At 31.1% G+C, this 24226-nt stretch overlaps 1 protein-coding gene across 2 annotated transcripts in view; it reads right to left on the reverse strand.

Moving 5' to 3' along the window:
- ASCC3 (activating signal cointegrator 1 complex subunit 3) overlaps positions 1–24226 on the reverse strand; it is a 265634-nt gene that overhangs the window by 174169 nt on the left and 67239 nt on the right. For both annotated transcript variants that reach the window (XM_036220315.1, XM_036220319.1), the window contains exons 9-10: positions 11234–11434; positions 10639–10779 (exon numbers count right to left, since the gene is read on the reverse strand). In XM_036220315.1, the coding sequence (XP_036076208.1) occupies positions 10639–10779; positions 11234–11434 (342 nt within the window). The remainder of the gene's footprint in view (positions 1–10638; positions 10780–11233; positions 11435–24226) is intronic.

Genomic DNA, 24226 nt, shown 5'->3' on the forward strand with positions numbered 1-24226 from the left:
GCAATCAGGACTTAGAGATTTTTATACTGCTCATGTCCTGTCCTCTCCTTCCAACCTGGCCAAACTTGCCTCAGGACTTTCTCATCAGAACACACTAGCTTTTTACTTCCTTGTGTCCCACAAGGCAATAGCTGTGGTCTCCTAACTTCTTCCAAAGCAAGGAAGAAGAGTGGGTAGCCTATGAACATGTGCTGAAACCCTCATTTCTATAGACACAATTTATCAATACTTCTACGTATTCTTATAGCCATGCCTTATTTATCAATACTATCTCTGATATATTGTCAATATTTAATGAAAACACATTCAATATTTTTCAGTCATGCTTTTATCAAATACTTATTGTCTACCTAATACTACAAATCTTAGTTTCTTCCATTAAAAAAAAAAAAAAAAACCAGTTCCTATATATCATAGAATTATAATGAAAATGAAACACATTAATACACATAAAATGTTTAGGATAATGCCTGATATATAACAGAGATCAATCATGTTTTCTAACATCATCAGCATCATCCTCATCATCATCCTCTTTCTCCTCATCATAATGTGCCAGGTACAATGTTCTGCAATGGTGATGAAAGATAAAGGCAAATTTCATAGGGCTTACATTGGAGTGCAGGTGGAATGGCAACAGGCATTATTCAAAAAGCTATAAAATACAAAATTTTACTTGTGATCAGCTACTAAGGATAAGCTATGCAGTGTTATAACAAATTATAATAGGAAAATTTGACCTAATCATAGAAATCAAAGAACAGTTTATTAAGTGACATTTAATACCTAAAGGATGAAAGGGAATTATTTGGGGGAAGGAGAAAAAAGAGAGTTACAGAAGAGGCAGAGCATGCATCTAGAGCATGTGGAAGATAACATGGATGGCAGAGATTGAAGACAGGCAGAGTCGGTAGCTGGAGGAAAGAGGATGAGAGGGCTGGAGCTGGGTGGAGATGAAATGGGTACAGCCACTTCCAGGAGCTGCAGGCAGGAAAAATGATTAGCATTTTTTTAAGGGCTTTTTTTTTTTTTTTGGTAGGGATTGTTGTTTTTCATGGGACAGAGTATGTCAGAAAGAAGGGGAGGAGTAAAACTGATTAGGTTGTATTTCTGACTACCTGAGTGGGGAAAGAAGTGGAAGGGGCAGATTGGATGCTGATACCCCAGTTAGAATGCTGTAGAAGTAATCAAGGTGAGAAATGAGAGAGGGTCAGACTAGGAAGACATTTTAGTGAAGATGGAGAAGACCTGGATGGATCTGAGAAACATTTAGGGGATAAAATCAATATTCAATAGGAATTGGAGCTAGATTGACTCTATTTACCTTATTGTAAAATACAGACTCTAAGGTAAATACAGTCAACAGCTTTATCCAATGTAAGATAATATAAAAACATGTTCTGCAGAAATATCTGCATGCGTCAGATATTTTACTTCTCTTTACTAACCTCCTTGGCCAGGATGAGATAATCACAAATGAAATATTAAGAAATACTCAATATAGCTACGTTATTCTCTGAGAAAAATTTTCTAATTGATTTAATAATATAATGAGAAAAAATTAAAGTCTGTTAGCCTCATCTTTTCTAGGTCATCAGCTGCTAACACTTATTTATGTGCCAAACTCCTTTTAACAGGTTCAACCTCAATATGTATAGGATAACAGTTAAGAAGTATAAACAACGACAACAACAAAAAAATAACAAAACAAAATGAAACAAAATATTAAAAAAATTAGAAGGTATACTAAAAGCTGAGACCTATTGTTTATTAACAATAATTAAAATGATCAAAAATTTCAAATATTTTGCAGATTTCATTTGATAGACTTTGAAACCTCCCCTCCAGAATACACATTTTAAGTGATCTGCAATTATAAAAACCACAGAGATAATCTACCCTTTAATATTTAATACATGTCATATGCCTGAGGAAAATAAGTAATTTTTCAAAATGATATTAATATTTGTGGTTAGTGAGTTCCCATCTTAGGACTTATTGGTGGCAGGATTTTTCTGAAATTTAATATATAACTAGAATACTTAGTATGAGCATTATAGATATCTTGACATTTTCTATTTTTCACTTTCTTGTTTATAGGATACTTAGATTGCTTTTAAGCATGGTATGTATTGTATTAGAATTTTACAATAGAAGACATTCTCATTTTTCACTTTAGGAAGAAGAAAATAAACTTTCTATTGGCTTTTGGTCTATATTTCAATAAGTCAGCATGATAAACTTTGAAAGCAGCATTCTTAAATGGCCAACAGACATTTGAGATGGTGCTCAACCTCACTAGCTATTAGAGAAAAGCAAATCAAGACCACAATGAGATATCACCTCCCATCTATAAGAATGGCTATCATCAACAAGATAAGTAACAACAAATGTTGGAGAGTTTCTGGGGAAAAAGGAACCCTCATACATTGCTGGTGGGAATGTAAATTTATACAGTCACTATGGAAAACAGTATGGCGGTTCCTCAAAAAACAAAGAATAGAATTACCATATTATATGATGGCAATCTATTTTTTTGGGGGATATCTACCCCCCAAATTTCAAAACATTTATCCATAATGATATATGCACCCCGATGTTCACTGTAGCACTATTCGCAGTGGCCAAGACATGGAAACACCCAAAGTACCCTTTGATAGATGACGAGATAAAGAAGATGTGGTACATATATATAACAGAATAATTACTCAGCCATAAGAAAAGATTAAATACTGTTATTGGTGACAACATGGATGGATCTTGGGATAATGCTAAGTAAAATAAGTCAGACAGAAAAAAATGAGAATCATATGATTTCACTCCTATTGGGGATATAAACTGAAAGCAACATACAAATGCTCATGGACATAGATAACAGTTTAGTACTTACCAGAGGAAAAAGGGTGGGGAAGTAGGTAAAGGTAAAGAGAGTCAAGTACATGGTGACAGAAGGAGATCTGACTTTGGTTGGAGAACACACAATGCAATACACAGATAATGTATTACAGAATTATACACTTGAAACATACCTAATTTTATTAACCAATGTCATTCCAATAAATTTAATTTAAAAAGGAAAAATATATAATTATAGCCCACATAAATATGGTCATTTTCTCAGGAAAAAAATCAAAATAAAATAAAATAAAAATAATTACCCAATTATTTTACTATTTTTACTTAAATGTCCGTAAGAATATGAAACAATCACATGATATGAACCCCACTCCTCTCTTTAATCATCTAATTAATTTTTCTGTAAAAGATTACTCATAGAATAAGCAAAGGTTGTTATTCTAAATTTCTTTCAGTGACAGCCAAGATAATTAGATACCCAAGTGCTTGTTAAATTATAATCTGGAAAAGGGTCTCCCATAACACATAATTTGCATTTAATAGATAGATTTTTATGCACCAAAATTACAGTTCTCTTGCTACCCCCTCCAACCCAAGTATATGAACAGGAATAAAATAATTAAAAGCAGTACATAGGACTGTACTTTTTACTCAAAGCATTTTAATATATTTTATGGGTAGCTTTTAAACCTTGCAAAAATAAAAATAATAACTAAGAATAAGAATTCCATAATTCTTCCAAATAATTTATAGTTACTTATTAATAAAAGTAATGAGACCCTCTTTAAACCAGAACTCTCATTACTTCTTAATGGCATGCCTTCAATGCAGAAAATAGTTATCCTGGCAAATAATATTTACACTTCACTAGGGATTTTAAAAGTGGTAGCCTTCTAATTCTATTATGTATAAACACATAGTTCAGCCTTTTAAAACTAATTGTTGTTCTTAGAGATGAAAGCTTTCACATTTTAGGTTCTATTCCTATTGTTCAGCCATCTCTCTTAATAAAAGGAAGCTTAAAAATTTATTTTGGTTATTAGTTACTTAATTACATAAAATTGTAAATGCAAATAGAAAAAAAAAGAAAAAGAAAAACATTTAGAGTTATAAAGGACTGAAAAATCATTACTGCCACCAAAAACATACTAATTATGTTTGTGCAGTCACTTGGAAAATTAAGCTTAAACAGTCAAGAATCACCTTCAAAATATAAAAGAATATTGTTTTTGTCTTTTACTCTGCTTCTGGAATAAGTTCTATTAAAAAACGAATCTCAAAACTAAACAAAGAAGACAACTAGGGAAATAAGAAACAGCATTATAACAAACAGAATACTACACTAATTTCTAAACTAAATCAATAGATCAGAATATTGATATTTCATCATTAAAAATCTGGATTTTTTCAACTGGCTTAAAATTGTATTTGTACTTATGTAGCTTAGTGAATAGTAACTTCAAATGATTAGAATTCATCACTTATTCATGAAACAGGTACATAGTATTTTAAGGAGAATAAATGCTTTTATTCTGAATGTCTTGAATGTCCTTACACATGGCAAAAGTTCAGTTCTTTACAAAATCTGTAAGTTGAATCAAATCCTTTTGTGTTGATAAAATCTATATTGTATATCATTTTCACTTCCTCTTAGTTTTTATTCCATGTTTGGTCAGGCAGTTTAAATTTATATTCTTTTCTTTTTAGCTCTTAATGTCAAATAGAACACTGAGTGAGAAAGGGAGGTGGGGGATGGGGCAGTGACTATTAAAAACATAACAATATGGTAATTCCGTGCCTAGAAATGTGATATAAAGATATATTGACTAAAGTTAAACTGGTTTCTAATATGACTATAGATAATTTGATTAAAAAAGATAACATCAAAATTAAGTTTGTAATGATAAATATGTAATAACAAATTGATGGATATGCTATTCCGAGTTACTAATTTGTGTTAAAATGTTGGTGCTCAACAGGATTGTTCTGCAAGCTTCAATGTTTTATTAAGCATTTATGCCATTTTTTCAAAATTTACTGGGCTTTTATTTCCTATATATATGCTTTGTTTTTAGTATATATTTCTAGCCAATCATGAGTACGCTTTGAGTTTTCTAACAGAAAATTGAAAACATGGTAAACAAACATCCAACCAAGATTTAAATACAACAAAAAACATCCATACAATGTTGTGCACTACTATGAGGAGAGGGGCTCTGCAGTATTCTGGGAAGCTAGGAACAGAGATTCTCAGGTGTATCAAAATAGGTTCAGAGCCAGGAAAGCCTAATGTTGGCAAATATATCATTAAACTGAAGACCAGAGATTGTAAGCCTAAATCTTATACAAGGAGAGTGGCTTAGCAATGATTGTCTTCTTTCTCAACTGTGGCAGGACTCTTTGTATGCTGGAAGTATATGTCCCATAACAAAGAAAAGGCGAAAGCATGCATGTACAGCACCTCAGCTTCTGCTCTCTATATTGCCATAACGCTTCCTTTGAGTTCTGACATAGTTTTCCTTCTTTTATATTTGTTTGCTCATTCTTATCTTGGGTTAAGTTTATCTGTGCAGTTTTAGACGTTGACAGATAGGTTATTTCAGATTTTGTTTTGGTTCTATTTTGGCTGATGATGGAGAGAAATTCTGTTCCTTTCACTCAGGTCCTGGCAACAGCGAAGGGCACCCTGAATTTCTGTTGTATTCTGCTAGACCAGAGCTCCAGCATTTTTAGTTGGGAGGGTGTGTGTGGTATGCATATTGCAAATACTTATGTCACACTCAGTGTTAATGTTATACTACCCTGACTGACTCTTCTCTCAGCTGGATTTTTCTATGATATATATTTTATTGATTATTTCACTGAGAATACGCTTAGGAGTGGAGAGGAGGGTAAGCAAAAGGGGTAGTGCTCAAGTTGCAGTTTTATCTGGATATCTATACATGTGTTTAAGTTACTGTTGCTACCTTTCTCTATAAAATCTGGGATGCTTTTATTTCATCTCCATTCCTGAAAGACATTTTTATTTGTTATAGACTTATAGGTTGTCAGTTCTTTGCTTTCAACACTTAAAAAATGTGCCACTTTTCTTCTAGCCTCCAAGATTTCTAAAGAAATGCCCACTGTCATTCAAATTATTGTTCATAGGTAATATGTTATTTGTTTCTCTCAATCTCCTTTCAAGATTCATTCTTTGTGTTAATTTCCAGAAGTTTGACTGTGATGTGTTTAATTATAGATTTCTTTGGATTAAGCCTGTTTGGTGTCTGTTCAGCTTCTAGAATCTGTCAGTTTCTTTCTTTTGTTAAAGTTGGGTAATTTTCATCCTTTATTTCTTCAGCCCCTCACTCTTTCTCCTCTCTTTGGACAACACTGACAGGAATGTTAGATCTTTTGTTATTGTGCCACAGAATGCTGAGGCCTATTTGTTTTTCTTTTTCAATATGTTTTCTCTGTTGTCTAGATTGGATCATTTCTATTGATCTATTTTTGAGTCCACTGACTGTTCCATTTGTTGTCTACATTATTGCTAGTGAGCCCTACCAGTGATTTTTTTAATTTAAGTTGTGTTTTTCAGTTCTAAACTTCCTGTTTGGTTTTTCTTTATATCTTCTGTTTCTTTGCTGAAGCTATTTTTTTTTTTTTCATTTGTTTCAGGTGTGCTTGAAATTGCTTTTTGATAGATTTTTATGATAGTTGCTTTAAAAGTGTTATCAGATAATTTCAGCATCTTTATTATCTCATTGTTGGCCTCTGTTGCATGTCTTTTCTCATTTGAGTTGAGATTTTCTTGGTTATTGGTTCTGCATGTTATTTTCAGTTGCATCCTGGATCTTTTGGTATTACATTATATTATAAGAAAACTCTTATTATTAAATTTTTGAGGTTCTTCCATACTATATTCCATAGTGAATATACCAATTTAAAATCTCAACAAGACAGCATTATGTAAAATAAAATTTTACATTCAAACATCAACAAAATCATAGCTTGTGCTAGACCTGATAGTCCCTAGTGAGCCACAAAACAGATCACATCTCATTATACTTAATTTATACAAAATTCTAGGTAGCTGAACTTAATTCAATAAGCAGTAAGAACCAATGGATGTATATGAGCAAGGGAATAATATGATCAGAACAGCATAGACAGGAAATTTCTAATGAGATTAATTTGCCTTCCCATATATTTTTTAAAAAGATAAACTAACATCACTGAAAATATTTTTTAAAGATGACAGAAAAGTTAAGATGCTATTTAATTGTGTTAATTACTGAGATACTTATTTATCAAAAATATATAATAGGAATTATTGAAAGCTGGAAAATGTAGGGAAAACAAGGAATTAAAACTTCAAAAAAAAAGTTAAGTATGTCTGTACTCCCAAATGCTTGGTTGGCAATATCCCTGCTTTGTTCTCAAAGGCAGTGATGCAGCAGTTTATTAATCTATGAAAATAGGAAGACAGATAAGGTGAAGAGGTTAGCAATTCATGTAGTTTCAGCTCTACGAAAATCAGCATCATTGACAGTAGGACTACTCAGAAGAGAATAAAGAGCAAGCACAAGGCAGGAGGTTCAATTTATAAACTGTTATTGAGGCCAAGCACATGGTCCCTGTCCTTGCAGAGTTAACAAATATTAACAAAGGATACAGATTAGGTCTAGGGAAGTACAGGGATGAGCAAATGGGAAAAAAAAGATGCTCATAAACCTTTTGAAAACATATAAATCAAGGTAGATTTTAATGAGTGTTACTTTCTGTAAAACGGACACATGGCTTAATAAGGTTCTTGAAATGACTGAGTGAGGATGCATAATTTGAATTCAAATGTTACCTGTCTTGTCTTTCCACAAATATTCTTTCATTAGCATTAATAACTATTTGACACTATACAAAAGCAATCAGAATTTTATTTAAAAATGTTACAGATTTCTAAGATCACAAAGCACAGATTTTGTGGACTAGGTATTGTTTTATAAATATAAATGAATGTTGCTATAAGACTTGGGAAAGAGTAAATAAAGTATTCACGGGGTTTAAACTGAGTTTTGAAGAATGGGTAAAATTTGAATAAATGTCATTGGATAAAGGAAAGCATTATGAAAAAAAGAAAATGCCTGAGGAAACTTAATATCATAGTTCTTGAGAGAAAATGTTATTTGAGTAACATTATTTTAGAAAAAGCAGAAATGGTCTGGCCATAATTTATACTGGAAACAGTAGGGACATAAGATTGAATAATTGGCTGGATATAGATTGTGAAGAGAATCCAGTATTTTTCATGAGGAGCTTTCTTGTACAGCACTGGTTCTCAAAACATTTTTGGCTTTAGGATTCCTTTGCACTCTTAAAAAATATTGAGGCCCCACATGCGTCTATCAACATTTCTTACATTAGAAACTGAAACCGAGAAATTTTTATTTATTTATTTATTTATTTTTTAATGAGTCTGTTAATGGTGTGCAGAAAGACTAAAGCAGAAAGACGCAGAGGAAGAGCCCTGGATCTGGCACAGTGGTGAGATAAGACTGCCAAAGCCAAGCTTACCATTTACAGAAGAGTTCTTAAGGCTAGATTTGTAAGCAACAAAAGAGGAATAAATTGATTTAATTTCTTCCCTAAATTTCCTTGTACTCACCAAGATACAAAACTCATTTCTTTTTAAGTAAGATACATTATAGGCATATGGTTGATCTCAGATGCTCTAGAATAGTTCCAATTTCAGGAGATTAATATTTAATAATGAGAATTTGTTAAATGTCAAATTTTGATTTAATGTATATGCCTTTACAAGGCATTATAAAAGCAAAATCACATACTAAAAAAAATTATATATCAGTCTATGTGTCCTGATGCACAGTTTGGAGACATAATCTCTGTAATTATATATTTGACTAGCCCTTCGAAACTATAATATATAAGACAACTTTATGAAAAAAATGAACAAACTTTCAGAATCTAATGTGTCCATAAATTTGGATACAGTACATAATATTGTACTGTGTTTACAAATCTGTAAAACTCCCTTCCCTTTATTGAAAAACTTAAAATTTTAAAATGTAATTCAGTTAATTACGTTAAGTGTACAAATTATATGAAAAGAACCAAAATTTCTTAAACAAAGTGATGATATACATGAATATACGTTAACAAATCCAAATTCAGAATGTTTCAAGGAAAAGGCTGGATGATATCTAATCACTCAAATTTCATAGAGAATATCAGAAATTTGATTATATATCAAAGACCAGAGAATGTCTTTTTAATTAAAAGGTACTTTAAAAAATTATTAAAATGCTTCTAGGCAGATATTAAAATATTGATGATAAAAGGCATTTTTCATTTAACATATCAAATATAATTACTGATTTTCAAGAAAAATTAATTTGGAATAAGATACTACAAAAGTGTTATAAGAGAAAAATATGTGGATTTTGGATCAACTTTTAAAAGAATGTCTGTGAACAGCAAACAATGATAACTGGTGAAATTGACATAAATGTGAATTATAAAGCACTCTATCCTTATCAACCCCAAAATATATTTAACTGGAACCTGATTTTCTATCTTTGCCATGTGGTTCAGTGTACCTGACATACCTGTTGTAGTGGGTTGAATGGTGACACTCAAAAAGATATATCCACCCAGAAACTATGAATGTAAACTTATTTGGAAAAAGATCTTTGTAGATGTAATTAAGGTAAAGATCTTGAGATCATGCCAGATTAAGGAAGGTTCTAAATCCATTGAATAGTGTTCTTAGAAGTATAGACTTGGGGAAAGGACCCACAGGGAAAAAGGCCATGTGAAGATAGAGGCAGAGATTGGAGTGATATATCCACAGGCCAAGGAATATTAAGAACTGCTGGTAGCCACCAGAAACTATGAGACATGGAAAGAATGCTCTATCAGATCCTCCAGAAGAAACTAACCCTGCTGACACCTTGATTTCAGACTTCTGATCTCTAGAACTGTGAGAGAGTTAAGTTACTTTAAGCCACTAAGCTTGTAGTAATTTGTTATGGCAGACAAAGGAATCTAATACACACTCCAACCACACTTTAAATTAATGTCCATTCATTGTTCCAAAAGCTATCTAAGCTATAACATCTATTTTCTGTCAAACTCCCCTGAGTTGTCTCATTAATATTTGGTTATTTGTTATTTAATTTTTTAAAAGTACTTTTAAAATCACCTTATTTATATGTGACATACATTAATGATAACCTAGGTGCAGCTCTAACACAGGTTTTGCCCACTCAGTTAGTTATAAGGTGCTTGGCAGCAGGAACTGTATATCTTAAAAGCCTTTGTTATCATGCATTTCACCTACCATAGTGTTAAATTCAGTGCATGATTAAATAACTTTCTTTTTTATGAAATAATGACTGAAAACTTTTGTTACAAGTTCAATTGTTCTTATGGAGTGTTTAGGATACTAGTGGAATTATTTAAAGGTCTACCTATCTTCTGCTCTTAAAACTGAAGTGTGGTCTTAATCATATCCTTATTCCCTTTTGTTTTAAAAGAATAACATATACTGTCAATGACTTAAAATCTATACCAGGAGTCTAATAATATTAAGAAATAGCAAGAATCACAGAAGTTAGAAGGGATACCATAAAATAAAGCCCCACAAAAAAGCCTCTTTTGTATAAGATGTGGTTACAAATAAACAAAGTTCATTACATTGCATCTGTATTATATTTTATAGCCACTGATGGTATAGTTGTTTAATAATTTCACAATTACCTGGGGAAAAAATGGTATTATACATACCTGAGTTCGTAAAATTTCATTTTTTGACAACTGCATATCACCAGTCAATTCTTTCACAACGATGCCCAGTGGCTCCAGACGTTTGCTGAAGTAATTTGTCATTTCAGCTGCCAAGGCTTTCATTGGAGCAACATACACAATCTGTACCAAACAAACACTAGCTTGATGAATGAGCAAAAACTATAACGTCATTTGTTTCACAGTAGTCAGTAGAAGTCACAATTTATTGTGAAATATGATTCTAGCCACTTTGAGTGAAAAATCTTAATAGTGATATATGAAAACTACTTATCTTTGTTGGGTAAGTGTGCAGCTGTTTAAAGGACAATGAGATTTGTTTATACAGCCTTATCACTTAGAAAATTGGTTCTGCTTCAAGGCTAAATGTATTTTCATAGCTTTTCGCAGGGGTAATGGAATTTTCATAATACAACAAAGATTGCCTTAATACTAATGAAGTAAATCAAGCAGGATTCTTTATGTGACTTCATGAATATCCTAAAAAATCTTCCAGATTGTATATAACATGTACAACCGCCAAATGATTTTAATTTTATAACTTAAAAAGCTGTTGTCTGGTTTACTAATTTCCTACCTTAAATTCATTCTTTTTGATAACACCTTGTTGAAAATGTTGGCGAATTTCATGCAAAACTGTAAGCATTGCAATGTTCGTCTTTCCAGCTCCAGTGGGGGCGCAAATCAGCATGTTCTCGTTTGTGTTGTAGGCAGTCTCAAACACAATTGACTGGATTCTATTGAGTCTTCTCATTCCTTTAAAAGCCAGCTGCCCAATCTAAAAAAAGAAAAATGACGCAACCCATTGTAAATGATAATAATGATAATAATAAATGCAACCATTTATTTACTTTGACTTAAAAACAAATTTGTTCAGTCTCTCAACATGTCCTATATTTAAACATAGTGTATACGGTTAAGAACAATTCACGACTATTGTATGATTCTAATGTATCTGGAAATTGCCAACTCACGAAACTTGAAAAATATGATAATAGGACTATACCTGTATCTTTGTCTACAATCCTAAATATAAAACAATTATAAATTAATAACTTAGGTAAACAAAATTAAACATAGGTATCTCTTGAGTTCATATGATATTATAGTTTATTTAGATCAAAACTGACTAATGAATGTACAAACAAGGAATTTCCTGGTGATATAAACCAATAAAAATTTCTGTTTCAATATTTTAAGGATTAAAAAAAAACTTTTTGAAAAGTCAGTTATAATAGTATAAGCTGCAGATTACATTTATTCAGAGTTTACACTCTAACATATGCAATTGTAAACACTTTGATATATGCTCTTATTTCATCATAAGAACAATTCTATGGTATAGGTACTAGTATGTCTTTTTTAGTAAGGAAAAAAATTAAGACATAGAATGGGTAAATAATATTTTTAGAGTCTTCCTCTATAAAAAATCTTTATAGAGATAAAAACTACAATGTCCGAGAATAAAAACACTGTATGGGAATAATGAATGACAGGAAATTGCAATGGTTATATTGATGTCAGAAAAAAAATAGATTTTAAAGCCAAAAATATTACCAGGGATAAAGACAAGCATAATGACACAAAGGTCAATTAATCAACATGACATCACAGTCCTAAATGCTCATATACCTAATAACAGACCTTCAGTATACATGAAGCAAAAAGTGATAGGCATGCAAAGGGAAATAGACAAATCCACAATTATAATCAAAAATTTCATTATCCCTCTGTTGATAGAACAAGTAGGCATGAAAATCAGCAAAGCTATAGACTTGAACGGCACTATCGATCAATTTGAACTAACTGTTATTTATACATCTAACAACAGAATACAAATTATCTTCAATTGCTTATGGAACATTTACCAAGATATGCCATATTCTGAGCCATAAAACAAGTATCAATAAATTGAAAATGAAGCAATTCATACAAAGTATGTTCTTTGAGCACAATGGAATTAAATTAGAACTCCTAAAAGATGCTTAGAAAATATCCAGATATTTGTAATTAAATAACACACTTCCTAAATAGCGCATGGATAAAAAAAAAAAAAATCAAGAGGGAAATTAATAAGCATTCTTAACTGAAGAGAAATGGAAACTAAACATATTAGAATTTGTGGATGCTGCTAAAGCAATACCTAGAGAAAATATATATCGCACTAATCACCTATGTGAAAAAGTTTTCAAATGAATGACTTCATCCTCTAAAATAAAATATTAGAAAGAGAATTAAAACCAAAGTAAGCAGAATAAAGGAACTAATAAAGATCAAAGTGGATATCAATGACATGGAAAACAGAAAGGCTTTTTCTTCAAAATGATCAATAAAATTGATTAATCTCTAGCAGGATTAAGCAGAGAAAAGAGAGAAGATACAAATATTAATGTCAAGAATGAGAAAGGTCATATCACTACAGATGCTACAGCTATTCAAAGAATAACAAGGCAATATTATAAATAACTTTATGCCAATAAATTTGACCATTTAGATAAAATGGATAACTTTGTTAAAAGACACAAAGCTCACTCAAGAAATATGCAACTGAAATAAACTTATTATCTATTTAAAAAATTAACACTGAGGCTAAAATTTTTTCCACAAAGAAAATTTCAGGCCTAGATAGCATCATTGGCAAACTCTACCTAACATTTAAGGAGGACAAAATACCATTCTATGAGAAGTTTCAGACTATACAGAAACATTGGAGAAGAGAGAATACTCCTCAACTTATTCTATGAGGTGAGCATTTCCCTGATAGCAAAATCAGACAAAAAATAATTATAGTCCAATATCCTTCATGAACATAGACAACAATTATAAATACAATTATAAATGCAAATTCTACAAAATAATAATATATCATTACCAAGTGGGGACCACCAAAGAAATGTGGGGTTGGTTTAACATTCAAAAATCAGTGTAATTCACCATAATAATATACTACAATAGAAAAAACATATGATCATCTCAAAAGATGCAAGAGAATAATTTGACAAAATTTCACATCTATTCCTGATTTAAAAACAATGACGACAACAACAACAAAAACAACTTTCAGCAAACTAGAAATAAAAAGGAATTCTATACCCTGATAAACGTATCTAAAAAAAAGAAAGAATGGAAAAAAGCTAAAACCACTTATTTTCAAGGATTATTTAAAAAACTAGAAAGAAAACAGTATGATACTGGCATAAATATAAACAAACAAATAGATCAAGAAATAAACCTTCACATATACAGACAACTGATTTTGACAAAGGCTCAAAAGCAATGAAAATGTAAAACAACTGCATTATAAATAATGCTCAAACAAATCTAGAATATATACAAGATTCTCCAAACACAGCACTAAGAAAACAAAAAATTTAGGTTTTAAAAAGGGCAGAAGATTTGAATAGTCACTTTACCAAAGAAAATACCTGGAAGGCAAAAAGTGCACTAAAAGATGTTTAACATCATTAATCATTAGGAAAATTTAAGTTAAAATGAAGAGACAACACTACATACTTACTAAAATTACTAAAATTTTTACAGGTGACCATTGAAAGTGTTAGTGAGGATGTAGAGGAACTGTAAACTCACATATACTTCTGGTAAGTATGTAAAACAGTACAATCCCTTTGGAAAATAATTTGACACTTTTTAAAAAGTTCAGCATATACCAGCCATACTACTTCTAGATTTCAGCCAAGAAAAAGTATGTATACGTACAAATACTTGTACATGAATGTTCATAGCAGCTTTATTTGTAATGGCATAAAACTAGAAACAACTCAAATGTCCATCAAGAAATAAATAATCAAATTGTGGCATTTACTTACATACAATGGGCTACTACTCAACAATAAAAACAAATAAATTATTTAGACATGTAATAAAATGAATTTCAAAATGATTATATTGAATGAAAAAGCCAAACCAAAAAAAGAATACATACACATGGTTAAATTTATATAAAACAGTAAAAAATATAAAGTAATCTGTAGCAACAGAAAGCAGATAAGTTGATGTTTGGGGAGAGAGATGTTGTTAAGAAAGAGCCAGAAAGGATTGCAGAGAGGACATAATGCATTTTTTTAGAATTGACAGTTATGTTCACTGACTTGATTGTGGTGATGGTTTCACATGTATTTACATATACTAAACTTATCAAATTTTCACTTTAAATATATAAAGTTTATTGTATGCCAATAATATCTTAATAAAACTGTTTTTAACAAGAATAACAATGCTTTTGTTTGGACAAAACACACTTCGAAAAGATAAGATTAATTTTTCTCAGGCCTAGATACTCTTAGGCAGACCAATTAAACACCTGAGATAATCAGTGATACATTCTTCATCAATTTCTTCTGATTACTCAGTCTTACATAGGTAATACAACACATTCTTCACAACATATGCTTTGAGGTCAGAAGCCCAGGTTAAAATATTGGCTTTCCTACTATTTACAACTTAATGTTGAAGATAATATTTCTGAATTCTATTTCCTCATTTGTAAAGTAAGTTTAGTAATATTATCATGCAAGGAAATTATAAAGATTAATAAAAATTGCCAATAATTGAAGAGTACATACTATGGAACAAGGTAAATCCTTCATATGTATTATCCTAATTATTTATAATAACCATATCAGAGTAATTTATAGATTAAGAAACTGAGACTTCAAAAAACTTGTTTTAAGTTCACACAGCTGTAAATGGTAGAGCTAGGATTTGACTCATAGAGTATAACTTGAGGATCACAGTCTTTAATTTAGAATGTTTACAAACCACATCATAAAAACCATACACAGAGTAAGAACTTGTTAAATGTATTGAAATTAATTAATAGCACTTATTATCATCACTCTCCTAGGTCATCTTTGTTTTTATGAGGCTTACTAAAATAGTGCTGTGAATGAACACTGTAATTTCCAAACAGTCTTTATAGACTCATGACAAGAAATAGAGTCTGCTATTACTAAATTACAAATCTGATTATGTCACATTCCAGCTCAACACTTTCAAAGACTTCTCACTGTCAATTTTAACTGTACAGGATATGCAGCACACAAGATCCTTGAAGGCAAAGAGTGTGCAGCAAATAGGACCTTTCAAAATGTGAACCTAAGTAATTATCTTCTATGACTGCTACCTACACGTACTAGTCTCTGAACATTCTTTGTGCCTTTATACTACCTATAAAATACCTTTCCCAAACCTGAAAAACTCTTCATTCTCATTCAAGTTCAAATTCAAATGTAATCTCTGGTCCTCTCCAAATCTGTAACCAATTATATTTACTTATTTAGACTTTGCCATATCTAAAAAGATTTAAGGAACTCCTATTTCTCTCAGCAGCTAGACATGCATACAATCTTCTTTTTATATTGTCATTACAACCCTTAACCACAAATATTGAAATTATTTGTTTGTATGTATATATGGCCTAGTCAACTGAAACTAAGGATTCAGTTTTATCACCCTTTATATTACCCTACTACCTAATCAATTGCAAAGAACATAATAAGCCTCTAAATAAATTTTTATTGACTGATAAATCAATTGAATAAACAAAGAGAAAAATCTTAAAAAGATATGCACACTGCCTACTTAATATCCTCTAAAGAAAAAGTAGACTGAAACTAACCCAAATACATAGCAGTTCAGAGGGAAAAAAAAATCTATATTCAACACTGAAAAAGAAACATTTTTATATTCTTAAAGGTTATAGTTCAAACAAGTAAACTAAGACATTAGAAGAATATACTGAGAAACTCAATACATATGGAAGTTTATAACATTGTATTCAATAATTATTTACCTATCACTTGTATAAATATTATTATATTAAAGATCTATCAGTATAAATATTCATTTTCTTAGAAGTTAGAGAATGTTTAAAATAATCCTTACTATGTATTAGCTTGTGATTTAAAGGCATGAATACATCATTTTTAGATTTCTATAACTATGTGCTGAGGTATGAGGGGAGAGACATTAAGAATGCCATTTCAGGTAGAAGGAACGAAATATTAGAAAGACACCTAGAACTAGTTATAAATTAGTAATTGTGTCATAGATATGGAAGGTGTGGCAGAAATGATGAAGATGCAAAAGTAGGACATGACTGGACTAAGAAGACCAGACTACTGTTGAGATGCTTCTAGAAACACCTGAAATTTTTCCTGAAAGACTATGTAAAGAAAGTAGCAGAGAAAACTGAAGCCTATCTCAAAAGCCTATATTCTACCCTCTCCGCAAAAGTTTCTTGTTGTTTTACGTTTTGAATTTATGAAAATGAATAAATAATTCGTTTTATTCAATAAACTTGTTGGTCAAAAATAAAAGGAATGTACACAGAGAGTATATTAACACTACTAAAAAATATCACTAGAGGACTAGTATTTCAAATTGTGTCTTTGAGCTACTGGAACATGAAATAATTAAGTTAAAATTCATTATGCATAAGGAATTTCTTATATTTGAGTGATATTCAAATTATATTCCCAAGTACCTTAAGAAAACAAAAGAATAACGAAAAAAAGATGTGGTTATATCAAAACTAATCAAATTTAGAACTATGTAATAATATTCATTGTTATATTTATATTTCACACATAAACTAATTTCTAATTAAATGATGCTAACAATCACTGCTTCCAAATATTTGGTATTCTACCTTAAAAAAATATGTATTGATTTAATATGTTAGTTAATGTGTAATGTTAAATTGTAATTGTTTTTCTTAGCATTTTAGCATTTGCTTCCAAACAGAAAATTGAGTGTCTCATGGATCATTAATCATAAAGGCTTTATGTTTAGCTCAGATAAACATTCTAAATATGTACTATTTTTCTTTTTAATTGGTTTTCACTAAGCATTTTAAAAACATATAATAATCTGCAGATCAAAATATTTTAAATGTTAAAGCTTCATCTTAAATCCACTTGTCTATATATATTTTGGACTTGTCAGACTATTAATCTTACAGAAATGACAAGGCAATTCCATAGGAATTATATATGTTTCAAATATGCCTTATCAAACACTGGCTACATAGGCTCCCCTCAAGTGCACACTATATTTTGAAAAATAATCTGATGTTATTTATTTGGAAGAACAAAAATGTACACTAATCATACTGTATTTACTGTTTATAATAGTCAAATTTAGGTACTTATACTGCTAGTAACTTAAAAGTAACCATGCTGTCCCTTCCAAACTAGAGTATGTATCAGAAGCTTAAGTTTAAAACATTCTAACAGTACTTAATCATGAACCTTGGACTTAAAGAGGATTTTATAAATTTGACCTCAAAAGCAAGGGAAGTAAAAGAAAAAATAAATGAATGGGACTATATCAAACTAAAATGCTTATGAAACTGTCAACAAGGCAAAGAGGCAACCATCTGAATGGGAGAATGTATTTGCAAAGAACGACTCTGAAAAGGGTCTAATATCCAAAATATACAAAGAATGCATACAATTCAACAACAAAAAACCAAACAATCCAATTTGAAAAGAAGCAGAGGACTTGAACAGATACTTCTCCCAAGACATACAAATGGCCAACAAACATGAAAACATGCTCAGCTTCACTAGCTATTAGGAAAATGCAAAACAAAATCACAATGAGAGCCATCTCACACCTGTTAGAATGGGTATCATCAATATGACAAGTAATGATAAATGTTGGAGAGGAGGTGAGGAAAAAAGAACCCTCATACACTGCTGGTGGGACTGCGAATTGGTACAATCACTATGGAAAACAGTATAGAGTCTCCTCGAAAACCTAAAAATTGGACAACCATATGATCCAGAAATCCTTCTACTGGTTATTTACCCCAAAACACTTGAAAACATTTATTTGAAAAGATATATGCATCCCGATATTCATCGTAGCACTATTCACAGTGACCAGGATATGGAAGCAACTGAAGTGTCCTACAATAGATGATTGGATAAAGAAAATGTGGTACATTTATACAATGGAATATTACTCAGCTATAAGCAGAGATCAAATACTTCCATTTGCAACAACATGGACAGATCTAGAGATAATCATGCTAAGCTAAATAAGTCAGACAGAAAAAGTTGAAAACCACATAATATCATTCTATGTGGAATATAAATCTAAACAAACAAACAAACAAACATGACAAACAAACAGAAACTCATGGGCATGGACAGCAGACTAGTGGTTACCAGAGGTATGAGAGGAGGGGGCACAGGGTAGGTAGATAGGAAAGAAATGTGTTGATGGAAAGAAATCTAACTTTGGGCGCTGAACGCACGATGCTATATATATATATATATATGACATACTGTTGAAATGTACGCGTGAAACTTATTGGATTTTGTTGATCAAAGTCACCTCAATAAAACTGAATAATAAAAAAAAAATAGACACTGCTCTCATTTTAACCAAAAATTAAAATTCTGTATATTAAACAAAGTAAAAAAAAAATTAAGACTAAACATTATAATTTCATTATATGTTTAGAAAAAAATCACATAGATACCAAAGACATACACTGCATTTTACAGTTTAAGTTTCTTCTGGCTCTAAATAGCATGTGACTTAGGTTCAAAAACTGAGAATTAGAGATAATCTCAACTCAGCACACTCAGTCCAAACTCTATATGCTGGAATCTCACCCTTTTAATATCCTTCACAAATCAAGATCCACATCATAAACTACTTAACAGCTATGGGATTAAATACCTTACTTAACATCCTTGAGTATTCATTAGAAAAATTGTAGAATTTTCTTTTAGATAATTAGATATTTTTTTCATTTAAATGTCTAAGTATTCACTGTGTGTGTGTGTGTGTGTGTGTGTGTGTGTGTGTGTGTGTGATCATTCTAAAATAGATTCTAAAATAGATTACTTTGGGCCTCCTTAACAGAACATTAAAGAAAATTTGATCTTTCATTCATGGCTGGGATCACCATCCATTAAAATGGCAAATATTTATTGAACCTCTATGTGCCATTAATAGCTGAAATGGTCTGAATGGTAAAGTTATACAGATTAACATTATCATAAAGGGAGAAGAGAGAAAATCAACATACACTACTGAACAGATTATTTCAAATACTGATATGAATAAATTTTTAATAGATGGTGTAATACAGAAGAGTGAGATGTAACAGTTATTTTAAGGCTCACAGAAGGTGTCTCAAGAAAGGGACCTGAGTTAAGAACAAAATAACAAGAAGCAGGTCATAAGAAAATGGAAGCACAGCGTATTTTAGGCAGAACAAAGACCTAGAGCTAGACCACTAAACTTAGCTGATACATGCAAAGGAGCTGTATGGAGCAATACTGATATGGCTGAGGGAATAAGTGGTCAGACTCAAGCAAGGAAAGGAAGACAGGAGTCATATTATGAGGGGAATTGTAGGTCATGTTAAAGAGCTTGGATTTTTATTCACAATACAACGAAAAGTCTCTACATGATTTTATAGAAGAATGACAAATATGTTTTTTAAAGCTTTATCTGGCTACCATGTGAAAAATAGGTTAAGGAATGGTAGACAGCTATACTAGTAGAACAGGTGAGGGATGATGCTGGTTTACATTAGAGCAGTGGAAACCGTAGGAGGATACAGACTGTTTTTGAGGTAGAGCCAATGATCTGATGATGACCTAAAGGTGAGAGAGCGAGGAGAATAGAGATATATCAAAGGTGACTTTTTTCTTCTTCAGTAGATGGATGGCAGGTCTATTGATGATATAAGGAAGAAGAAGATAGAATGAGAAACCACTATATGAAAGGCCTATTACATGTCCAAGTAGAAATTACAAAAGTATTTCATATTAAAAAATTCTCATTATTCCTAGAGTTTTACCCTTCAGAGGAAAAAGATAAACTGAATTACCCTTTTAGCAGTCCTTCAAATTATTATATAAGTCCCTCCACTCACTGTCTTTCTCAACATTGTCTATTTTGGTCACAATATGCCTCACTCTTCAATGGCTTCTGTCAATTAAAAGTTAGAAACAGAAGAAACAGCAGGTTCTCCTATCTCCAATACCTGTGGCATTAGAACTTTTGCCTCACCGAGGCCTCTACGGCTTTATCAGAGGACCAAATCTGTTATTAAAAAGAAGCCTAAACTATGACTTGTTATCTAAAATGTATCCCTCCCCCCCCCCCCCACACACACTTCAACATATACTGAACACTGCCTACCAAATCCTGATCTGTCAGGACTTGTTCTCTGTCCTCAAGAATTCACAGTGCAGCCGGTGACTCTGGACTACCAGGAGACTGTTACCTGGCCCCCAACTATACCTCTGTGCTACACCTCTCCTTTACCCCAACCTTTAAAGGAACCAGGAAAGACCTAACATGTTACTTCACAGAAAATGCGAATCCCAAACCAGATAGTCTGTGACAAGATCAGTGGACTAATGATATAATGCAAAAAATAAAATGTTAACTTAAATGTTCTTGAATTACAGATAAATTTTAAGAAAATATATTCCTTATTATTTTAGTTGACAAGTAGATTGTTCATTAATCCATGTAATGATAATAGTAACAGTAATCGAGCATTTCTATTGAGCACTTACTACATATTAGGGCTTTGTTTTAAATGCTTCAGGTATTATTTCATTTAACATTTAAAGAAAACCTACGAGGGTAAGTCTTTTTACCATCCTTATTTTAAAGATGGGAAAACTGAGGCACAGACAGAGTAAAAAACTCAGTTAGGGATAAATGGCCAGAGAGTAGCAAGGCAAGGACTGGAACTCAGGTACCCAATAAAACGCAGTCCACACTAAAAGTCCAAGTTTAAAACTTGTAAAGCTTACTGATCTCATTACTTTAAACTTTATTCCTTATGCTGATTTTTTAACAATTTTATAAAAGTAAATGTAAAAATATTTATTTCTATAAAACTCAATTTTATAAAATATATATTTTTTCTAAAACTTAATTTTCTATAAACAAATATAAAAATATAAAATCAGTGAAAAATACTGACTATACTAATAATTAAAAAAATGCAAAATAGAATAAGTAGAATGAGTGTTTAAAATTTTTAAAAAATTGATTATATCAGTAATGTTTATATCTTCATATATATCATATACATCACTTATAAATGATTAACAATTAAACTAAAACTTCAACTTCAAAAAAATTATCAAAATTAAGCTAACTGAATAAGAGTGTGAGATAAGTAAATAAGCCCAAAGATGTTTGCTATATCATTTAGAATAAGAAAATACAAATTACAAGTTGAATGTCCACAAATAGGGGACCGGGATAAGTTATTCATAACTCACTCACCATAAATTACAGTAGTTAAATAGAATAAGAAAGATATATATGCTTATAGGAAAATGTATCTGAAAAGTTAAAAAAGTATGTAATAGAACAGTAGGATAATTAAATATAATTTTGTTAATATAAAAAACATGGAAAATATATATATCAAACTGTTCCACTGGAGCTGAAATGAGAAAGAAATTTTCACTTTCTATTTTATAAATTTTGATATTACGTTTTAGATATTATTTTTTGTAGTGAACAGATTTTATAATTGAACCCCACAAAAATATTTTTCTGTTTAGATAAAAATATATATCTTAAGAATAAATGAAAGGGGACTATCTACTCTATATTGTATTAATGTATTAAAGATAACAATAATTTGTTGCTTTATAAATACTTAATATTTTATATAAATACAAAGTACATAATTCACCATTTTTCATTATGTCATATAAAGAGTCTTACATCTTTATCAAACACACCAAATTTCCACTTTGTACTCCCACTTGAAAATGCACTGAAAAATTACTGTATTCTCTTAATTAAGAGATAGGAAAGTGCATGGTCACTGTTAGTTTCTCTTTACTGAAGAGTTGTGAGTTTTAATGTTTCATAATAATAATTCATTTTGAACCAGACAATCAGGCTAGAGGAAATTAAGTCTAAGCAACAAAAGACCTCAGGAGAGAAATCTACTATTAAATCTTTGAAGGAAGTGAGATTATAAGATTTTGTGAAAATCAGGTAAGTTAGTTATTTTCTAAAATGAAAGTGAGCCAAATTTTATTACATACAAAAAAAGCAATAAGAAACCACAATGCATAATTCATAATCCTTTCATATTATTTAACACAATGCATTTACGCCATTTAAAAGAGTAACTGAAAATAGTCCATAGGTGTCAGTTCTCTCATACTAAAAACAGTCCATCTAAGAAGCATAACAATGACAAAAAACCCAACTAAATAGATATCCCTTCTACATATACTCCGCTCCTTGATGACAAAATGATAAATAAGAAGCTATTACTGCCCTTGAAGAGAAAAACACAAGGAGAGTACAACAAACAATAGCAATATCATGTCTCATGAGAACTTAACGTTTAAAATGGGAGTCAAGGAAGACACTAACTCCTTCTTAAAAGGGGAAGGTGCCTTCCTCATCTCTAGGTTTGAGTTCAGGCTTGAATGCTAAGGAAAACTAAAGAGGTCTCAAGAAGGGATTTTAAAGGACAAACAAAACTTTAGCGGCACAATCATAGCAAGTCCACTGATTTGCCAATTAAATTGCACATTTGTGCTTCTACCAGCACACTCTTAATAACAATTCAACATGCCAGATGTCACTTTGAAACACCTTCACCAAAGTGCTATGCCAATAGTCACATTCATTACACAAGAAGATACTGAAGGACATGATTGAACCTTAGCTATATCGGTTGATTTGGCTAGGTAGGTTTGGTTTGCCTTAGACAGAACCACCATAGTAAGTGAGGGCTGGTTTCATAAAACCAGTGTTATATTAAATATAGATATGTCAGAGGCTTACAACAGAAGTAAAATTGGAGATTAAGAATCTGGTACTTTCTATGAAATTAATGTATTACATTCATAAGAGAGATGAACTCATACTGATATGTATATAAGTATCCCTCCAAAAGGTCATTATAAGTGTTATAGCTTAAAAATGTAGGACACCACAATTTGGCATTATAGTCTATTTGGGCCAAATTATGGTACCTGCCTTCTAATAAACAGCTGCACTTCTAATTGTGGTAATAAAACAGGAGCAAAAGAGTCTCTGTCAAATCCTGTTGGATCTCACAAAGAAAATGTCATTTTCAGTTTCTTGGCTGATATTTATAGTCATAACTGGTTTCAGCTCAGACTTTAACCTTTAAAGTACTTCTACCAGCTTGCTTGAAATTATTTGAGGAGGGTAAAGTATTTAGACTAATGAGATCAAGCTCACAAAACAGATACTAAATTATGGGTAATTTCTTAATTTAAAAAGTTATACATACATATGACTTTAAACTTTCCAAAACTAAATAAAGCCAGAATGTCACTTTAAATATATATCTCCTTAAGTAAGAAAGTTCATCAATGGAATGCTCAAATGAATTGTTCTGAAAGGTAAGAAATTATTTCCACTTGGATTTGATTTAACAATATTTGAATAACTTATTATTTCAAGATTTCATTTAATAGAAATAATAACACAGCAAAGACATGTTATGAAAATGAAAGTATTAATGACTTATTTAGAATGATCGGTTCAATATACA

The sequence above is a fragment of the Rousettus aegyptiacus genome, unplaced genomic scaffold, assembly GCF_014176215.1.
Source record: "Rousettus aegyptiacus isolate mRouAeg1 unplaced genomic scaffold, mRouAeg1.p scaffold_m13_p_1, whole genome shotgun sequence".
NCBI classification, from domain to species: Eukaryota; Metazoa; Chordata; class Mammalia; order Chiroptera; family Pteropodidae; genus Rousettus; species Rousettus aegyptiacus.